This window comes from Schistocerca serialis, chromosome 12, assembly GCF_023864345.2.
Source record: "Schistocerca serialis cubense isolate TAMUIC-IGC-003099 chromosome 12, iqSchSeri2.2, whole genome shotgun sequence".
NCBI classification, from domain to species: domain Eukaryota; kingdom Metazoa; phylum Arthropoda; class Insecta; order Orthoptera; family Acrididae; genus Schistocerca; species Schistocerca serialis.
This window is the reverse complement of record NC_064649.1, coordinates 105,029,595-105,046,072: the sequence shown is the minus strand read 5'-3', so window position 1 is coordinate 105,046,072 and position 16,478 is coordinate 105,029,595. Positions and strand designations below refer to the sequence as shown.

The window sequence follows — 16,478 nt, the reverse complement described above, 5'->3', positions numbered from 1 at the left end:
TTTGGAATTTGAGTGATAGCTTATTGAAAATGGAAGCAACAGTTTACTGCACACCTTTCTGCACAAGAGTTGAGGAAGTCTGATCCAAATGCAAAATGGCTCTAAGCACTATGGGACTTAACATCTATGGTCATCAGTCCTCTAGAACTTAGAACTACTTAAACCTAACTAAACTAAGGACAGCACACAACATCCAGTCATCACGAGGCAGAGAAAATCCCTGACCCCGCCGGGAATCGAACCCGGCAACAATCCAAATGCAGGTTTGATTTCTGCCAAGTATTAACTGAGTGAAAGCTGCTTATTCTTGGGAATAAGATAATATTGTTAACAAGAAATGACACCCATTTCTGAGCCAAAAAAATATCCTTTTAGAATGGGAAGAGTTATCCCAAAATATAATACCATATGACATAGCAAAGTAGACTAATTTTCATGTTGAACAATCACTCACTTCAGATACCGTTCGAATAGTAAAACTGACCGCATTAAGTTTTTGAATGAGATCCTGAATGTGGGCTTTCCACGATAATTTACTATCTATCTGAATATCTAGAAATTTGAACTGTTCAGTTTCACTAATCATATGCCCATTTTGTGAAAGTAAAATGTCAGGTTTCGTTGAATTGTGTGTTAGAAACTATAAAAACTGAGTCTTACCGTGGTTTAGTGTCAGTTTATTTTCTACAAGCCATAAACTTATGTCATGAACTGCACTATTCGAAACCTAGCCAATGTTGCACACAACATCCTTTACTACCAAGCTAGTGTCATCAGCAAACAGAAATATTTTAGAGCTACCCGTAATACGAGAGGGCATATCATTTATGTAAATACGGAGCAGGAATGGCCCCAACCACTGATCCCCCCCCCCCCCCTACCCCTGACCAACCCGACTCAGACCCCACATTACAGCCATTCTCAACATTGTGAATAATGATCTTTTGCTGTCTGTTGTGAAAGTAAGAGGTGAACCAATTGTGAGCTACTCCCCGTATTCCGTAATGGTGCAACTTATGGTGCAATATTACGTGGTCAATACAATCAAATGCCTTAGTTAAATCAAAAAACATGCCTAGCGTTCAAAACCTTTTGTTTAACCCAGCCAGTACCTCACAGAAGGAAGAGAATATAGCAACTTCTAAAGCCAAACTGTACATTTGATAGCAAATCGTGTGATATACAATGATTAATTACACTTACATACACAGCCTTTTCAATAACTTTAGCAAACACTGATGGCATAGAAATACGTCTAAAATTATCTACATTATCCCTTTCTCCCTTTTTATAAAGTGACTTTCCTACTGAGTACTTTAATCATTCAGGAAACTGACCATTCCTAAAGGAAAAATTACAAATATGGCTAAATACAGGGCTAACATGTGCAGCACGGTACTGTAACATTCTGCTAGGCACTCCACAGTAACCATGAGAGTCCTTAGTCTTCAGTGATTTAATCATTGATTCAATCTTCCCCTTGTCTGTATCACAGAGGAGTATTTCAGACATGAATCTCGGAAAGGCATTTGCCAAGAAAGTTATAATATTTCCCTGTAGAAACTAAATTTTTATTTAATTCACCAGCAGTGCTCAGAAAATGATTGTTAAGTACTTTACATATATCTGATTTATCAGTAACAGAAATATTTTTACTACAAACTGACTTTATATCATCGACCTTGTGGTGCTGACCAGACACTTCCTTCACAACTGACCATATGGTTTTAATTTTGTCCAGTGAATTAGCTATTCCATTTGCATACCACATACTCTTTGCCTTCCTAATAACATTTTTAAGCATCTTGCAGTACTGTTTGTAATGGGCTACTGTAGTTTGATTGTGACCATTTCTAACATTTTGACATAATTCCCACTTGATTCTACATTATACATCCAGGCTGCCTTTTACTGCAAGTACCCCATTCAGAACATTCTAATGGAAAGCAACTGTCAAAGAGCATGAGAAGTGTATTACGGAAAGCATTATATTTGTCGTCTATGTTATCAGCACTATATACATCCTGCCACTCTTGTTCCTTGACGAGGTTTAAAAAACTCTCTACTGCTGTCGGATTAACTTTCCTACATAGTTTGTAATTATATGTGACATTTGTTTGAGCACAAAAGCCTTTTAGTGTTAAAATTTGTGCATCATGGTCTGAAAGGCCATTCACTCTTACTATGAGAATACCCACCTAGTAATGAAGAATGAATAAAAATATTGTCTATGGCTGTGCTACTGTTCCCCTGCAACCTAGTTAGAAAAAACACAGTCTGCATCAGATCATACGAATTTAGGTGAGCTACCAACATCTTTTCTTTGCACCATGAAGTCAGCACATATAACTAATATCTGGTACTTCCCATAAAGTGAATCAAGAACCCACTCTAGCTTGAGCAGAAATACTCTGAAGTCAGAGTTAGGGGACCTATAAACAACAACAATTAGAAGTTTAGTTCCACTAATTTCAACTACCCCTGCACAACATTCAAGTACCTATTCAGTGCATTGCTGTGATATGTCTATGGCCTCAAATAAAATACTGTTTTTTACGTACAGGTACATGGCCACTCCCCCACCCACAAAACAGCCAGCTAATCTGTATCCTGGTAAAGGAGGCCAATGAATTGTCAAATTGTTTGAGTGGTGCTCTGATATACCAATAATTTCAGAGTCAACATCTATAAGCAGTTCACTAACTTCATGTCTAATACTTCTTACATTTTGATGAAATATACTAATTCCTTTTCTACTTGGAAATATTACATCCATTGAAGGTAGCCCTTAGTTAGAGGGACTTCCTTTAAGCAGGTATACCTATCAGCTGACTTCAGTCTAAAAAAGGTGCAGCTTAAACATCAACTACTACAGGAGTAATTCCACCACCACCCACTACACTGTCACAGTCTATAAGCATTGCCAGCCTCCCCTTCCCAAACCTACTGAGGTGCAGGCCATGCCTAGTGAAACCCCATCTACTGATAGACTCAACTGGCGCCACTGCAATGTGACCCATGCCCTCTGCCATCAGTACCCTCTCCAGCCCCACGTTAAAGTGCCTAACAGCGACATTAAGATGAGGCCGATAATGACACAAACAGTTGCACGAAACGTACATTAGTTATATATGACGGTAGTATCTGTTCCCGAAAGAACAGTTAACGTGGATGACCATGCAGCTTTGCTAGAAATGAAATGATAATTAAATGGATACCCTAGCTGCAAACAGGCGTTTATGTACTTCATTGGGGACATGTTGAAAATGTGTGTCCCGACCGGGACTCAAACCCGGGATCTACTGCTTACATGGCAGACGCTCTATCCATCTGAGCCACTGCGGGCACAGAGGATAGTGTGTCTGCAAGGACTTAACCCTTGCATGCTCCCCGTGAGATCCACGGCTTCCCGGCCATTGACCTTCTTGTGTGAACGCACACGCTATGCCCAAACTCGTACGGGACTTGGTAGATTAATCTGCCACGAGTAATGAGTATGATGGGCAAACATCCATTAGGCACACTACGAATGTAGTGGTGTGGACATGTTGGGAATGTGGATCTCACGGGGAGCGTGCAAGGGTTAAGTCCCTGCAGACGCACTATCCTCTGTGCCCTCGGTGGCTCAGATGGATAGAGCATCTGCCATGTAAGCAGGAGATCCCGGGTTCGAGTCCCGGTCGGGACACACATTTTCAACATGTCCCCAATGAAGTACATAAACGCCTGTTTGCAGCTAGGGTATCCATTTAATTATCATTTCACGTACATTAGTGCCAACAGTTTGAGTAGCTATCTTTACCAGGTCACCACCTACATCATATTCCCCATCCCTATCAAGACTGTTCCCTGCTCCACCCACTATCACTACCTGATCCTCCTCCACAAAATTGCTACATAACTCCCCTATGTTGTCACTCACCTGAGCCAACCCTGCACTAGGCATCATAATGCTGGTGACCTGGTACTCACTCCCCAACACTTCCTGGAACTATTTGCCCACACGTCTACCATGTGAACTACCTAGCAGCAGAACCTTCTCCTTTCTGTTAGGCTTTGCAACTGACCTAGGCCTCCTAACTGCTGAGGACTGCTGCATGTTCCCTACATGTACAGCTAAAAGAGGCTCCTCTCCACTCAACCCTATCAGTTGGTCAATAGCATATACGCAAGGTGTAACTGTCTGAACACCACCTGTTCCTAGCTGCCTTCTTGCCAACTGCCAGTTCCCATTCCTCGCCACCATTTACCCTCCTCGACCTATCTGGTTACTCCTTTGCCCATTGTAACTGCACCTGAAGGGCACAGATCTTATGCTCCTGCTCCTCTATCAACTTATTTCTACCACAGATTCTCCATTCCCAGGAGAGGATCTCGCTAGAATGTGCGTATCACTATCCTGTGACTTTTGTCACTTCAGTGCTGCCAACCTTGGGAAGATCAGTTTGGATTCCATAGAAACACTGGAACACGTGAGGCAATACTGACCTTACGACTTATCTTAGAAGAAAGATTAAGGAAAGGCAAACCTACGTTTCTAGCATTTGTAGACTTAGAGAAAGCTTTTGACAATGTTGACTGGAATACTCTCTTTCAAATTCTAAAGGTGGCAGGGGTAAAATACAGGGAGCGAAAGGCTATTTACAATTTGTACAGAAAGCAGATGGCAGTTATAAGAGTCGAGGGACATGAAAGGGAAGCAGTGGTTGGGAAGGGAGTAAGACAGGGTTGTAGCGTCTCCCCGATGTTGTTCAATCTGTATATTGAGCAAGCAGTAAAGGAAACAAAAGAAAAATTCGGAGTAGGTATTAAAATTCATGGAGAAGAAATAAAAACTTTGAGGTTCGCCGATGACATTGTAATTCTGTCAGAGATAGCAAAGGACTTGGAAGAGCAGTTGAATGGAATGGACAGTGTCTTGAAAGGAGGATATAAGATGAACATCAACAAAAGCAAAACGAGGATAATGGAATGTAGTCTAATTAAGTCGGGTGATGCTGAGGGAATTAGATTAGGAAATGAGGCACTTAAAGTAGTAAAGGAGTTTTGCTATTTGGGGAGCAAAATAACTGATGATGGTCGAAGTAGAGAGGATATAAAATGTAGGCTGGCAATGGCAAGGAAAGCGTTTCTGAAGAAGAGAAATTTGTTAACATCCAGTATTGATTTAAGTGTCAGGAAGTCATTTCTGAAAGTATTCGTATGGAGTGTAGCCATGTATGGAAGTGAAACATGGACAATAAATAGTTTGGACAAGAAGGGAATAGAAGCTTTCGAAATGTGGTGCTACAGAAGAATGCTGAAGATTAGATGGGTAGATCACATAACTAATGAGGAAGTATTGAATAGGATTGGGGAGAAGAGAAGTTTGTGGCACAACTTGACCAGAAGAAGGGATCGGTTGGTAGGACATGTTCTGAGGCATCAAGGGATCACCAATTTAGTATTGGAGGGCAGCGTGGAGGGTAAAAATCGTAGAGGGAGACCAAGAGATGAATACACTAAGCAGATTCAGAAGGATGTAGGTTGCAGTAGGTACTAGGAGATGAAAAAGCTTGCACAGGATAGAGTAGCATGGAGAGCTGCATCAAACCAGTCTCAGGACTGAAGACCACAACAACAACAACAACAACAACTGCATTACGTGCAAAATGTGTGAGATTACTATTAATATTGTCTATGAAGTCATTGTCCGCTGCTCGTGGTCTCGCGGTAGCTTTCTCGCTTCCCGAGCACGGGGTCCCGGATTCGATTCCCGGCGGGGTCATGGATTTTTCCTGCTTCAAGATGACTGGGCGTCGTCGTCGTCGTCATCATCGTCATCATCACGTTCGGAGGAAGGCAATGGCAAACCACCTCCGCTAGGACCTTGCCTAGTAAAGCGGTGTGGGCCTCCCACATCGTCCCCTATGGTCCGTCACGGAGTATGGGACTTCATCATCATCATCATCATCATCATCATGAAGTCATTAATACACAATATGAACAGCAACTGTCCCAACACACTACCGTGCCATGCCTGAAGTCACTTCTATCTCTCTCAATGTCTATCTGCCTAAGCTAACATGTTGCAAACTCAATCTGGTCACAAATTCTGTTGATATCCCATGTGATAGTACCTTCATTAACAAGTGTAGGTGCGGTACAGAGTCAAATGCTTTTCGGAATACGATACATACATAGAAAACACTCCATGCTTCCATATCTGGTCATCTCTGAGCATGTAATTCTGTGAATATATACAGCAACAGTGCTAAATACTTAACGAGATTCATGACAAGTAGCTTACTTAAATGCAAGAGACATCACTTGAGGTGCGTGTGGAGACACCCGTTCAGCACGCAGCTCTTGAAGATTGTGTAGCTCACCGAGAGCTTCGAACACCTCAGCCTCCATCTCAGGTGGCACGTTGTAATGGAGTAGCCGCAGTTTCCTAAGTGAAGTGTTATGCTGTTTCAGCACAGTCACAACACACCTGTTGGCAAATGACATTTTATTTTTTAAACAATGGAAAATCCAGAATGGAATGTAACAATATTATGTAAAGGATAGTTGCTACTCACCACACACACACACACACACACACACACACACACACACACACACACACACACACTAGCTTCAGCTGCCAGAGGCTGTGGTCATGTGTGTGAGAGTTATCTTTGCGTGAGTGGTTTGTTGCACTTGTGTGTGTGTGTGTGTGTGTGTGTGTGTGTGTGTGTGTGTGTGTGTGTGTGTGTGTGTGTTTTTTTTCTGTCTGTTGTCTATTTTTGACAAAGGCCTTGTTGGCTGAAAGCTCATTTTGTGACAGTCTTTTTGCTGTGCCTCTCTGCAACTCAGCATCTCCGCTATATGGTGTGTAGCAACTATCCTTTTCATAATGTTATTTCATTTTTTAAATTTTATTTACATGTATTCATCTGCATGTACATGATTACTCTGCAATTCACAATTAAGTGCCTGGGATAGGGTTCATCAAACCACCTTCATGACAACGCTCTACTGTGCCACTCCCAAAAAGACCATGGAACAAATGAACACTTAAATCTTTATGTGTGAGCTCCAATTTCTGTCATTTTATTATTATAATTCCTCCCTATATACGTGGGCGCCAACAAAATATTTTGGTGATTAAAATTTCATGAAAGACCCTGCTCCAGCAAAAATCATCTCTGCTTTAATGATTGCCACCCCAGTTCGCATCTCATATCTGTGGCACTTTCTCCCCTATTTTGCAGTGATACAAAACAAGCTGCCCTTCACTGAACTTTTTCGATGTCCTCCATCAATCCTATCTGATGCCGATTCCACAAGCGGGGCTGACAAGCATACTGTAAGCACTCTTTATTAGACCTGCTACATTCCCTAAGGCTATGTCCTACGTAACTGACAGAAGCGACCGACAGTACATGACAAAACACAACCACAGGTATAGTTACGGAAGTGTCCTACGTGAGCAACATCTGTGTCGCTGCCTTTCTCCCGCTGCAACTGGCGACATTTGAATTCAAACATGTTTGAATCTTGTTGCTGCAGCACGCACGACAGAGAGCAACAGCCATGTGTCTTCTTGGCAAAGCAGTGGAGCGGACACAATGGCAGCTATGAAATACTTCCGATTTTAAGAAAATACTCAGTGAAAAAATTTGATTCTTCCGCATCTTACAGATTGATATCTTTAAATGATAAAGGTCTGAATTTGTTTTTGTCATAGTTACTGAGTTGCACGAAACTGAGTACATGACTGCACGAAATTTTTAAGACTTTGCAGAGGTAAAATCACATTGCATTGCAGAGGTAAAATCACATTGCGTAGACTTTCCGTACAGTTCACTTAAGGCCATACATTATTGCGTATGAAATGTAACCAATATATCTAAACTTGTATTTAAAGTCGAGACTGGAATGGTATCTCTTTTCATTCTTGAGATATTGGTTGTTATATCTGCGCATGGGTTGCTCACGGTGCGTCCATACCTTTCCTCCGCTTCGGGATTCAAGTCGTCGTAAAAACTGTCGTATCTCATAAACAGTTCAATATATCGAAATGATGATTGTTGGAAATGACAGCACACAGAAAGGACTAGTTTATCGTACAAATAACACTCGATACATTTTTGCAAATGCGTGAGCAGAGTGAAAACAAGACCCCCTATAAATTACAACATGAGGTTTTGTCCAAATTTTCATAGCCGAACGAAGAGACAGAAACAGGTAAACGAGGTTTCGGAGTGACCAGCATGAGGTCTAGTTTTTCATGAAAATATTTAACTGCTTCAAAGTAATCAGGGTAATTAACAACACCTTAATTAGTGAGTTGACGAAAAATTGAAATATTTTACGAAAAGCTGCTGTCAAGTTATGTAAATGAAGTGTCAAAAATTTCATCTGTTCAAGGCCTAGCTATTTTGCACATAAAAGGATACATTGGTGTTGTATTTAAATGTCAAAAAGGCTTCCTTCGAATCAGTACGTTAGGAAGGCAAACAAGAAGTCAGTAGGGCTGAATAAAACTTGAAAATAAAAAATTGAAAGAAATTGTCATATTTTATGAAATGATTTGTGTAAAAGAAATAAGTAGATCGGCGAAACGTTCTATGTGCCTTTGAATGATACTCAAAACCATGAACAGAAAACGAGGTGCACCAAACATTTCCTTAATACTTTTTAGTTCATACATTTAGACAAATGTTTGACTTTAGTTTCAAAAATTTTGTATGTTTTACTTTTACAGACTATGTAGATGAATAAAGACGCTTGGTCTTAACACTGACTCCTGATGAACTACGTTTGAAACATCAAATATCGGTAAAATTTCATGGTTCATTGTAATTTATTAGGAATTAAATTTATTTGATATACTGGGATAGGTGTGTATACACTTAAAAGATCAAGTTCTCTGGCAAGAGCTTAAAAATATACTTAGTGATGCAGTGTAAATAGTATAAATAGTATACAGTTAAAACATAAGAAGAGCCTGGAACCGAACCTGGGACATTTCCAAAGCACATAATCACAAACTGTAATGCTACCACTACACCACAGCTAGCTATTGATTCCGATTAGCAATCAGTGCATTTATTCATGCACTTAGGGCAGTTAGTGATGTAGTCAGTCATTCTTCTGCCTTTACTGGCTGTTAAAAGTTCTTGATCATGTAAAAAAACATTGGAAACGGAAATGAGCGTTTGGCGTCATTGGCCAGAAGGCCCCTTACGGGGCAGGTCAGGTAGCCTTGGTGCAGGTCTTATTACATTCGACACCACACTGGGTGACCTGCATGCCGGGTGGGGATGAAATGATGATCAAGACAACACAACACCCAGTCCCTGAGCGGATAAAACCTCCGACCCAGCTGGGAATCAAACCCGGGCCCATAGGACGGCAAACCGTCACGCTAACCACTCAGCTATCAGGGTGAACATGTAAAAAAACATTTGTATTTAATTTATTGATAAGATAGTCAAACGCTCTTCTGCTCATTCATGTGTATTCAAAGAATGTGTATGGTGATCTTCGTAGTTGATGATATAAATTATGACATTCTCCATGAAGATTCCTCCGTTTGTAAATTTCATGCACAGCATTCCTTTTCACTTTATTTTTGTAAGTAAAGCTAATTTTGTAGCCTTAGTCTCCAGCTACAGTATTCGACAGTCCAGCAGCGCCGTTTTACAGAAACAGCTGGTTGGCTCTAAGCCGCCATCTTGCAGTGAAACATGGCCGCTCGCAGCAGCTTGTCACTGGAGAGTCACATATCCAGAAGTCGCTCGCTGTCGGTTGCTTCTATCGCTCAACCAGTAAATCACAGTCTTTAGCTTTCTTTCCCCTCAACATTATTATGTCATCATTCCAATTTAAATTATTCGTAATTGTTATCCCTATGTATTTAGTTTAATTTAAATCCTATAGACTTGTGTGATTATTGTGCAACTGAAATCCGTGGATTCATTTCACACTTTCCATTATTCATAGTCAACTGCCACTTCTCGCACCATATACATATCTTGCCTAAATCATTTTGCATTTTGTTCTGATCACCCAAGGACTTTCCAAAATGGTAAATGACAGCATCACCTGCAAACAGATTGCACAGGAACAACAGAGGGTGAAAAGACTTCCTTGGGAAATTCCAGATATTACTTCTGTTTTAGTCTATAACTTTCAGCCAATTATGATGAACTGTAACATTTCTGAAACGAAATCATCAATCTAGTCACATAACTGAGATGACACTCCTTAGGCACACAATTTGATTAGAAGTCACTTGTGAAGAAATTTAAAAAAATATGGAACATCCCCGGAATGAAGAGCTAGTTGTATTTCACAAGAATGATATTTTCTGTAGCTGTGTTGGCTGTCTGCCAATAAATCTTTTTCTTTGAGGTGATCCATAATGTTCTTGGAAAAAGGCACAGGTCACACTTGTCTATAAGAAGGGTAGAAGAAGTGGTCTACCAAACTACCATGTAATATACTGGAGATCAATTTGCAGTATAATCTTAGAACACATTCTGAGCTCAAACATGATGAAGTATCTTGAACAGAATGACCCCTTTAACGCCAACCAGCATGGAATCCAAGCAAATTGATCCTGTGAAACCCAACTCGCACTGTTCTCACGTGACGTACTGAAAGCTTTGGATCAAGGCAATTGCATGGATGCTGCATTTCTTGACTTCTGAAGAGCATTTTACTCAATACCATTCTTCACTTGTTGTTAAAAGTGTGATCATATAGGGTGCCAAGTGAAATTTGTGATTAAATTGAGGACTTTTTGGTAGGTGGTATGCAGCATGTTATCTTGGATGGAGAGTCATTATCAGATGAAGTAACTTCAAGTGCAACCCTGGGAAGTGTGTTGGGATCCTTATTGTTCATGGTGTATATTAATGGCCTCGCAGACAATACTAATATTGACCCCACTGTTTTTGCAGATGGTGCAGTTGTTTATAATGAAGTACTGTCTGAAAGAAGCTGCATAAATATTCGGTCATATATTGACAAGGCTTCAAAGTGGTGCAGAGATCAGCAACTCGCTTTAAATGTAAAATTCTGCCCTTCACAAAATGGAAATTGTAGGATCGTATGACTATGATATCAGTGAGTCACTGATGGAATCAGCCAACTCATACAAATAAATTTCATGTGGATCCAAGCTGATCAAAGAATCCCACAGAACATCTGTTTTTCACAAACTGCGAATTTACAAAATTTTACAAATTTTCCTCAAAATATGAAACTATTTATTTTTAAGCAAAATTGCAAAATAATCATCAAAATTGTGGAATCACATCATTTGAAGTTAACTGCGGAAATTGATTTGAGTTATATCAATGAGAACTGATTCTACATCACTTTAATATATAGTGATATACCTGAGCAGCCATCAGGTTGTTTGCTGATGATACCGTCATTTAATGTCTAGTAAAGTCATCAGAAGAACAAAACAAATTGCAGGACGATTTAGAAAAAACAAACTGTATGGTGCAAAAATTGGCAACTGACTAAGTAATGAAAAGTATGAGGTCATCCACGTGAGTGATAAAAGGAATCTGTTAAACTTGGGTTACATGACAGATCAGTCGAATCTAAAGGCTCTAAATTGAGCTAAATACCTAGGAATTACTATTACAGACAACTTAAATTGAAAAGAACACATAGAAAATGTATTAGGGAAGGTGAACCAAAGACTGTATTTTTTGGCGTAACACTTACAAGATGCAACATATCTACTAAAGGGACTGCCTACACTAAGCTTGTCTATCCTGTTTTGGAGTACCTTTGCGTGGTGTGGGATCCTTACTGGATAGGATTAAAGGAGTACATCAAGATAGTTCAAAGAAGAGCAGCACGCGTTATGTTATCACGAAACAGGAGAGAGTGTCACTGACATGATACAGGATTTGGAGTAGACATAATTAAAACAAAGGCATTTTTCGTTGCGGTGGAATCTTCTCTTGAAATTTCAATCACCAACTTTCTCCTCCGAATAAGAAAATATTTTGTTAACACTGATCTACACCGGTAGAAATGATCATCATGATAAAATAAGGGTAATAGAAGGTAACACAGAAAGATATCGATGCCTGTTTTTTACGCACACTGTTCGAGATTGAAATAATAAGATAATTATTGTGAAGATAGTTCAGTGAACCCTATGTCAGGCACTTAAGTGTGATTTGCAGATTACCCATGTAGATTTTATTGAGTTGAACAGTTCATAAGGTGAGGGACCCTCCATGGTATACAGTACAAAACAGAGGTTACTGCATAATAGGTGTAAAACAAAGTGTAAAGTCGTAGATAGAGACAACCTAAAGAAATTCTGGTTGTATGTAAAGGCTGTTAGTGGCACCAGAGTTAGTGTCCGGTCCATAGTGAATGAGACAGGAAATGAAATTGAGGGTAGTAAAGCAAAAGATGAAATGCGTAACTCCATTTTCAACTGTTCCTTTACCAAGGAAAATCCAGGAGCATTGTCCCAATTTAATCTTTGTATCACTGAAAACAAAGATGAATCAAATAAGTATTAGTGTCAGTGGTGTTGAGAAACAGCTGAAATTGTTAAAATTGAACAAAGCTCCAGGACTCGCTGGAATCCCTGTCAGATTCTATACTGAATTTGTGATTGGGTTAGCCTCTCTCCTAACTATCATCTATCATAGATCCCTCGAACAAAAAACTGTGCACAGTTCTTCACATCACACCCATCTACAAGAAAGGCAGAAGAAGTGATCCACAAAACTACTACCCAATATCCTTGACATCAATTTGTTGTAGAATCTTAGAACATATACTGAGCTTAAACATAATGAGTTATCTTGAACAGAATGGCCTCCTCAATGTCAAACAGCAGGAATTCTGAAAACATCGAGGATGTAAAACCCAACTGGCACTTTTCTCACATAACAAATCATAAGTTTTGGATCAAAGCAATATTTCTTGATTTCCAAGAAGCATTTAACTCAGAGCCACATGTACTCATATTGTCAAAAGTACGATCATATGGGGTATCAAGTGAAATTTGTGACTGGATTGAGTACTTTTTGATAGGGAGGATGCAGCATGTTATCTCGGATGGGGAGTTGTCAGCAGATGTACAAGTAATTGCTGATGGTGCTCCTGGGAACTGTGTTGGGACCCTTGCTGTTCATGTTGTATATTAATGACCTGACAGACAATATTAATAATAAAAGCAGCCTTTTTGCACATGATGCAGTTAGCTACAATGAACCACTACTTGAAAGAAGCTGTGTAAGTATTCAGTCAGATCTTCATAAGATTTCAAAATGGTGCAGGGATTGGCAACTTGCTTTAAATGTTCAGAAACGTAAAAGAAAAAAACTAAATGTACTGTGACTGTAATATCAATGAGTCACTGTTGGAATCTGCCAACTCATTCAAATACCTGAGTGGAACATTTTGTAGGGATATGAAATGGAATGATCACACAGGTTCAGTCATGGGTAAAGCAGGTGGTTGACTGTTCTATTCTACTGGGTAAGTACAATGAATCTACAGAAGAGATTGCTTACAAATTACTCGTGCAGCCGTTTCTAGAATATTGCTCAAGTGTGTGGGACCCATACCAGTTAGGAATAATGGGGGATATTGAATGTATATAGAGAAAGGTGGCCCAAATGGTCAGAGGTTTGTTAGATCCACGGGACACTGTCACAGAGATACTGAAGGAAATGTACTGGAAGACTCGAAGAGAGACGTAAACTACCCCAAGAAAGTCTATTGATGAAGTTTCAAGACCTGGCTTTAAGTGATGACGGCAACTTCTTATGTATCACTCACATAGGAATCATGAGGATAAGATTAAAATAATTATTGCAAGCACAGAGGCATTTAAACAATCATTCTGCTGGACTCCATACATGGGTGGAACAGGAAGAAACCCTAATAACTGGTACAACGGGAAATACCCCTGTCACGGTGGTCTGCAGAGTATACCATATTTATTCAAATCTAAGCCACACTCAAATCTAAGCCACACCTGAAAAATAAGACTCAAAATGAAGAATAAAAAAATTTCCCGAATCTAAGCCGCATCTGAAATTTGAGATTCGAATTTCAAGGGGAGAGAAAAGTTTTAGACCGCACCTCCAAATCGAAAGAAAGTTGTTCCATTGTAACATTGGACACAATTTAGGTCGACTGGATGAAGATACAGCTACAGTAGTTCAGTTCAAGTAGTAAGCTTAGCAGTTAAGCTTTACCAGCTAGCCATTGCAACGCATCAGGCGCTCCGTCTGTATTTATACGGGTACTCTTCCTTTATAACGTGCTTTGTCTGGTTTGAATCAATCGCTTTTTTTGCTTTGATTTGATAAGTGCCGTTCTCTTTGTTATAGGTGTTTACATCACTTTAAGCTGAAAATGCATTATTTGTTGCATTCTGATAATGAGTGTTTACAACTTGTCACCGCTCATGGCACGGCTTGCTTTTGTGCGCACTACTGCCGCTTACAATAAAAAGAAGAGAGGAATTGTCTCATTCATTTAAAATCACTTCTAGTGCATGATATTGGCCACACTTTGGGGCACTAAATGCTTTCCTGCTACTTCAACATTTAAATAATTTGTCTCTCTGCAGTCACCATTGCCTGACGTTGCTCTCATCAATGCCATATCACAGACCTGCAGTACGATTAGAAATTTGTTCCACAAGATAAATAACTCCCTTCTTGAATTTGGCACTATAATGAAAGCGCTTCATTAGGGTTCACTAACACCAACAAGCACAACACAAAATTCCACAAAGCAATAGGTGCCTCTATGTGAAATCTGAATGAGCCTCAGCGTATCAACTCGTGCAACAATCCAAAAGCCTTGTGGATTGTTGGCATTTTTGTGTAAAGATATTTATTTTTGCTGCTAAGAATATTTATAAAGCTGCTACATTCAAAGATGAACAATACAGAATTTCTATTTACTTCATTGGATAATGTATGAAAATGCAGTAGTTGAAACTAGGAGCAGAGAAAAAAGCTTGCCTTCTACTTTCTTTTTTAATTTATTTACTGACGCAGAGGTTTTGGTGCCAGTATTTATCTTTTGTGCCTGCAAAGCATGCCTGTGTAGTCCTACATATATTTGATGGCAGAAGTTAGTTGTGGTGCCGCCTACCAACATTTTTCAGAACTTCCGCTTACTTTGCATTCGATTCTAAGCTGCAGGTGGTTTTTTTGCATTACAAAAACTGTAAAAAAAAGGTTTGTGTAATATTATACATTTTTCAAGGGGAAGAAATATGAATTTAACTTATATTGGTGCAGTGTAGTGACATCTTCAAGAAATGACTTATCTACTGGAACTTTGTTCCTTCTCTCTCCTGTTTTAGTTCGAAAATTTTGGCCTTCCTTTCCTCAGTATCCAAAGTCATTGTAAACTTCTGATGCAGGGGTTGAAATTGCCACTGCACATTGTACTTCTTCCACTCCAATAAAGTAGCATTACAAGACAGACATCAAGGGCCAGTTTGCATTTCAATAAAAAAAAGTAAATTTCTTCCCACTGTGGGTCAAAAGTGTAGGGAATCGACCAGTTTTGGGTTTTGCTCATCTTAACTCCTCCTCAGTCATTTTCATCTTGCTTTTGCCCTACTACGAATGCCAGAGAGACTTTGACTTCAACATCGACAACATTGATGACACGAAGTAAACGGGCCCGTCTCTGGCCATGCACATCTGTAACAAACAGGTGATGTTAGCAGAGAGGTGGAGTGTAGAACTGCAGGCTGACAGTGGCCGCGGGCAGGCAGTGTGGGCACTCTCTGGCACCCACGCCCACATTAGTGCATTTGTCCATCCCCGTTCTGGGCCGTGTCACATGTAACAATGGCAACTATTCAGTAAATAAGAGTTTGCAATCAAGTTTCTGTCAAATTCTCAAGCTTTCGCTCGACCCGCGCTCTACTGACGTCTGATGGTACCATCTCTGAGATGCGTTTTGCCGCCGTAATTTACTCACATGATGGAAATTACAATCAGTTTACCACAATACATTTTGTTAACTTAATTTTTCATTAATTTCCTTTGCTGTTTTATCTGAATGTAGAAATCTGAACTAAACTGGCCAAGACATTTTTGAGATTTTTGGTAACAACTTTTCCCTTTCATATATTGCATACATGTAGGATGAGTCAGATTATGAGATGTTGTGTAGACAGTGATCTTCCTCTTGTCTTGAAGGTAAAGTGTGCAAAATTTCATCAATATCAGTATGAAACTATGTTGTTGTTGTGGTCTTCAGTCCTGAGACTGGTTTGATGCAGCTTTCCATGCTACTCTATCCTGTGCAAGCTTCTTCATCTCCCAGTAACTACTGCAACCTACATCCTTCTGAATCTGCTTAGTGTATTCATCTTTTGGTCACCCTCTACGACTATTACCCTCCACAGTGCCCTCCAATACTAAATTGGTGATCCTTTGATGCCTCAGAATACGTCCTACCAAGCGATCCCTTCT

The 16,478-nt window shown here is 39.8% G+C and overlaps 1 protein-coding gene and 1 non-coding gene across 3 annotated transcripts in view; one reads left to right on the top strand and one right to left on the bottom strand.

The window, feature by feature from the left end:
* The window catches only part of LOC126427905 (F-box/LRR-repeat protein 7-like), a 144,748-nt gene that overhangs the window by 44,761 nt on the left and 83,509 nt on the right, over nt 1-16,478 (bottom strand). For both annotated transcript variants that reach the window (XM_050089793.1, XM_050089792.1), the window contains exon 4: nt 6,290-6,475. In XM_050089793.1, the coding sequence (XP_049945750.1) occupies nt 6,290-6,475 (186 nt within the window). The remainder of the gene's footprint in view (nt 1-6,289; nt 6,476-16,478) is intronic.
* Nucleotides 3,614-3,688, top strand: Trnat-ugu (transfer RNA threonine (anticodon UGU)). The gene has a single exon. It is a non-coding gene; the product is annotated as a tRNA-Thr (tRNA).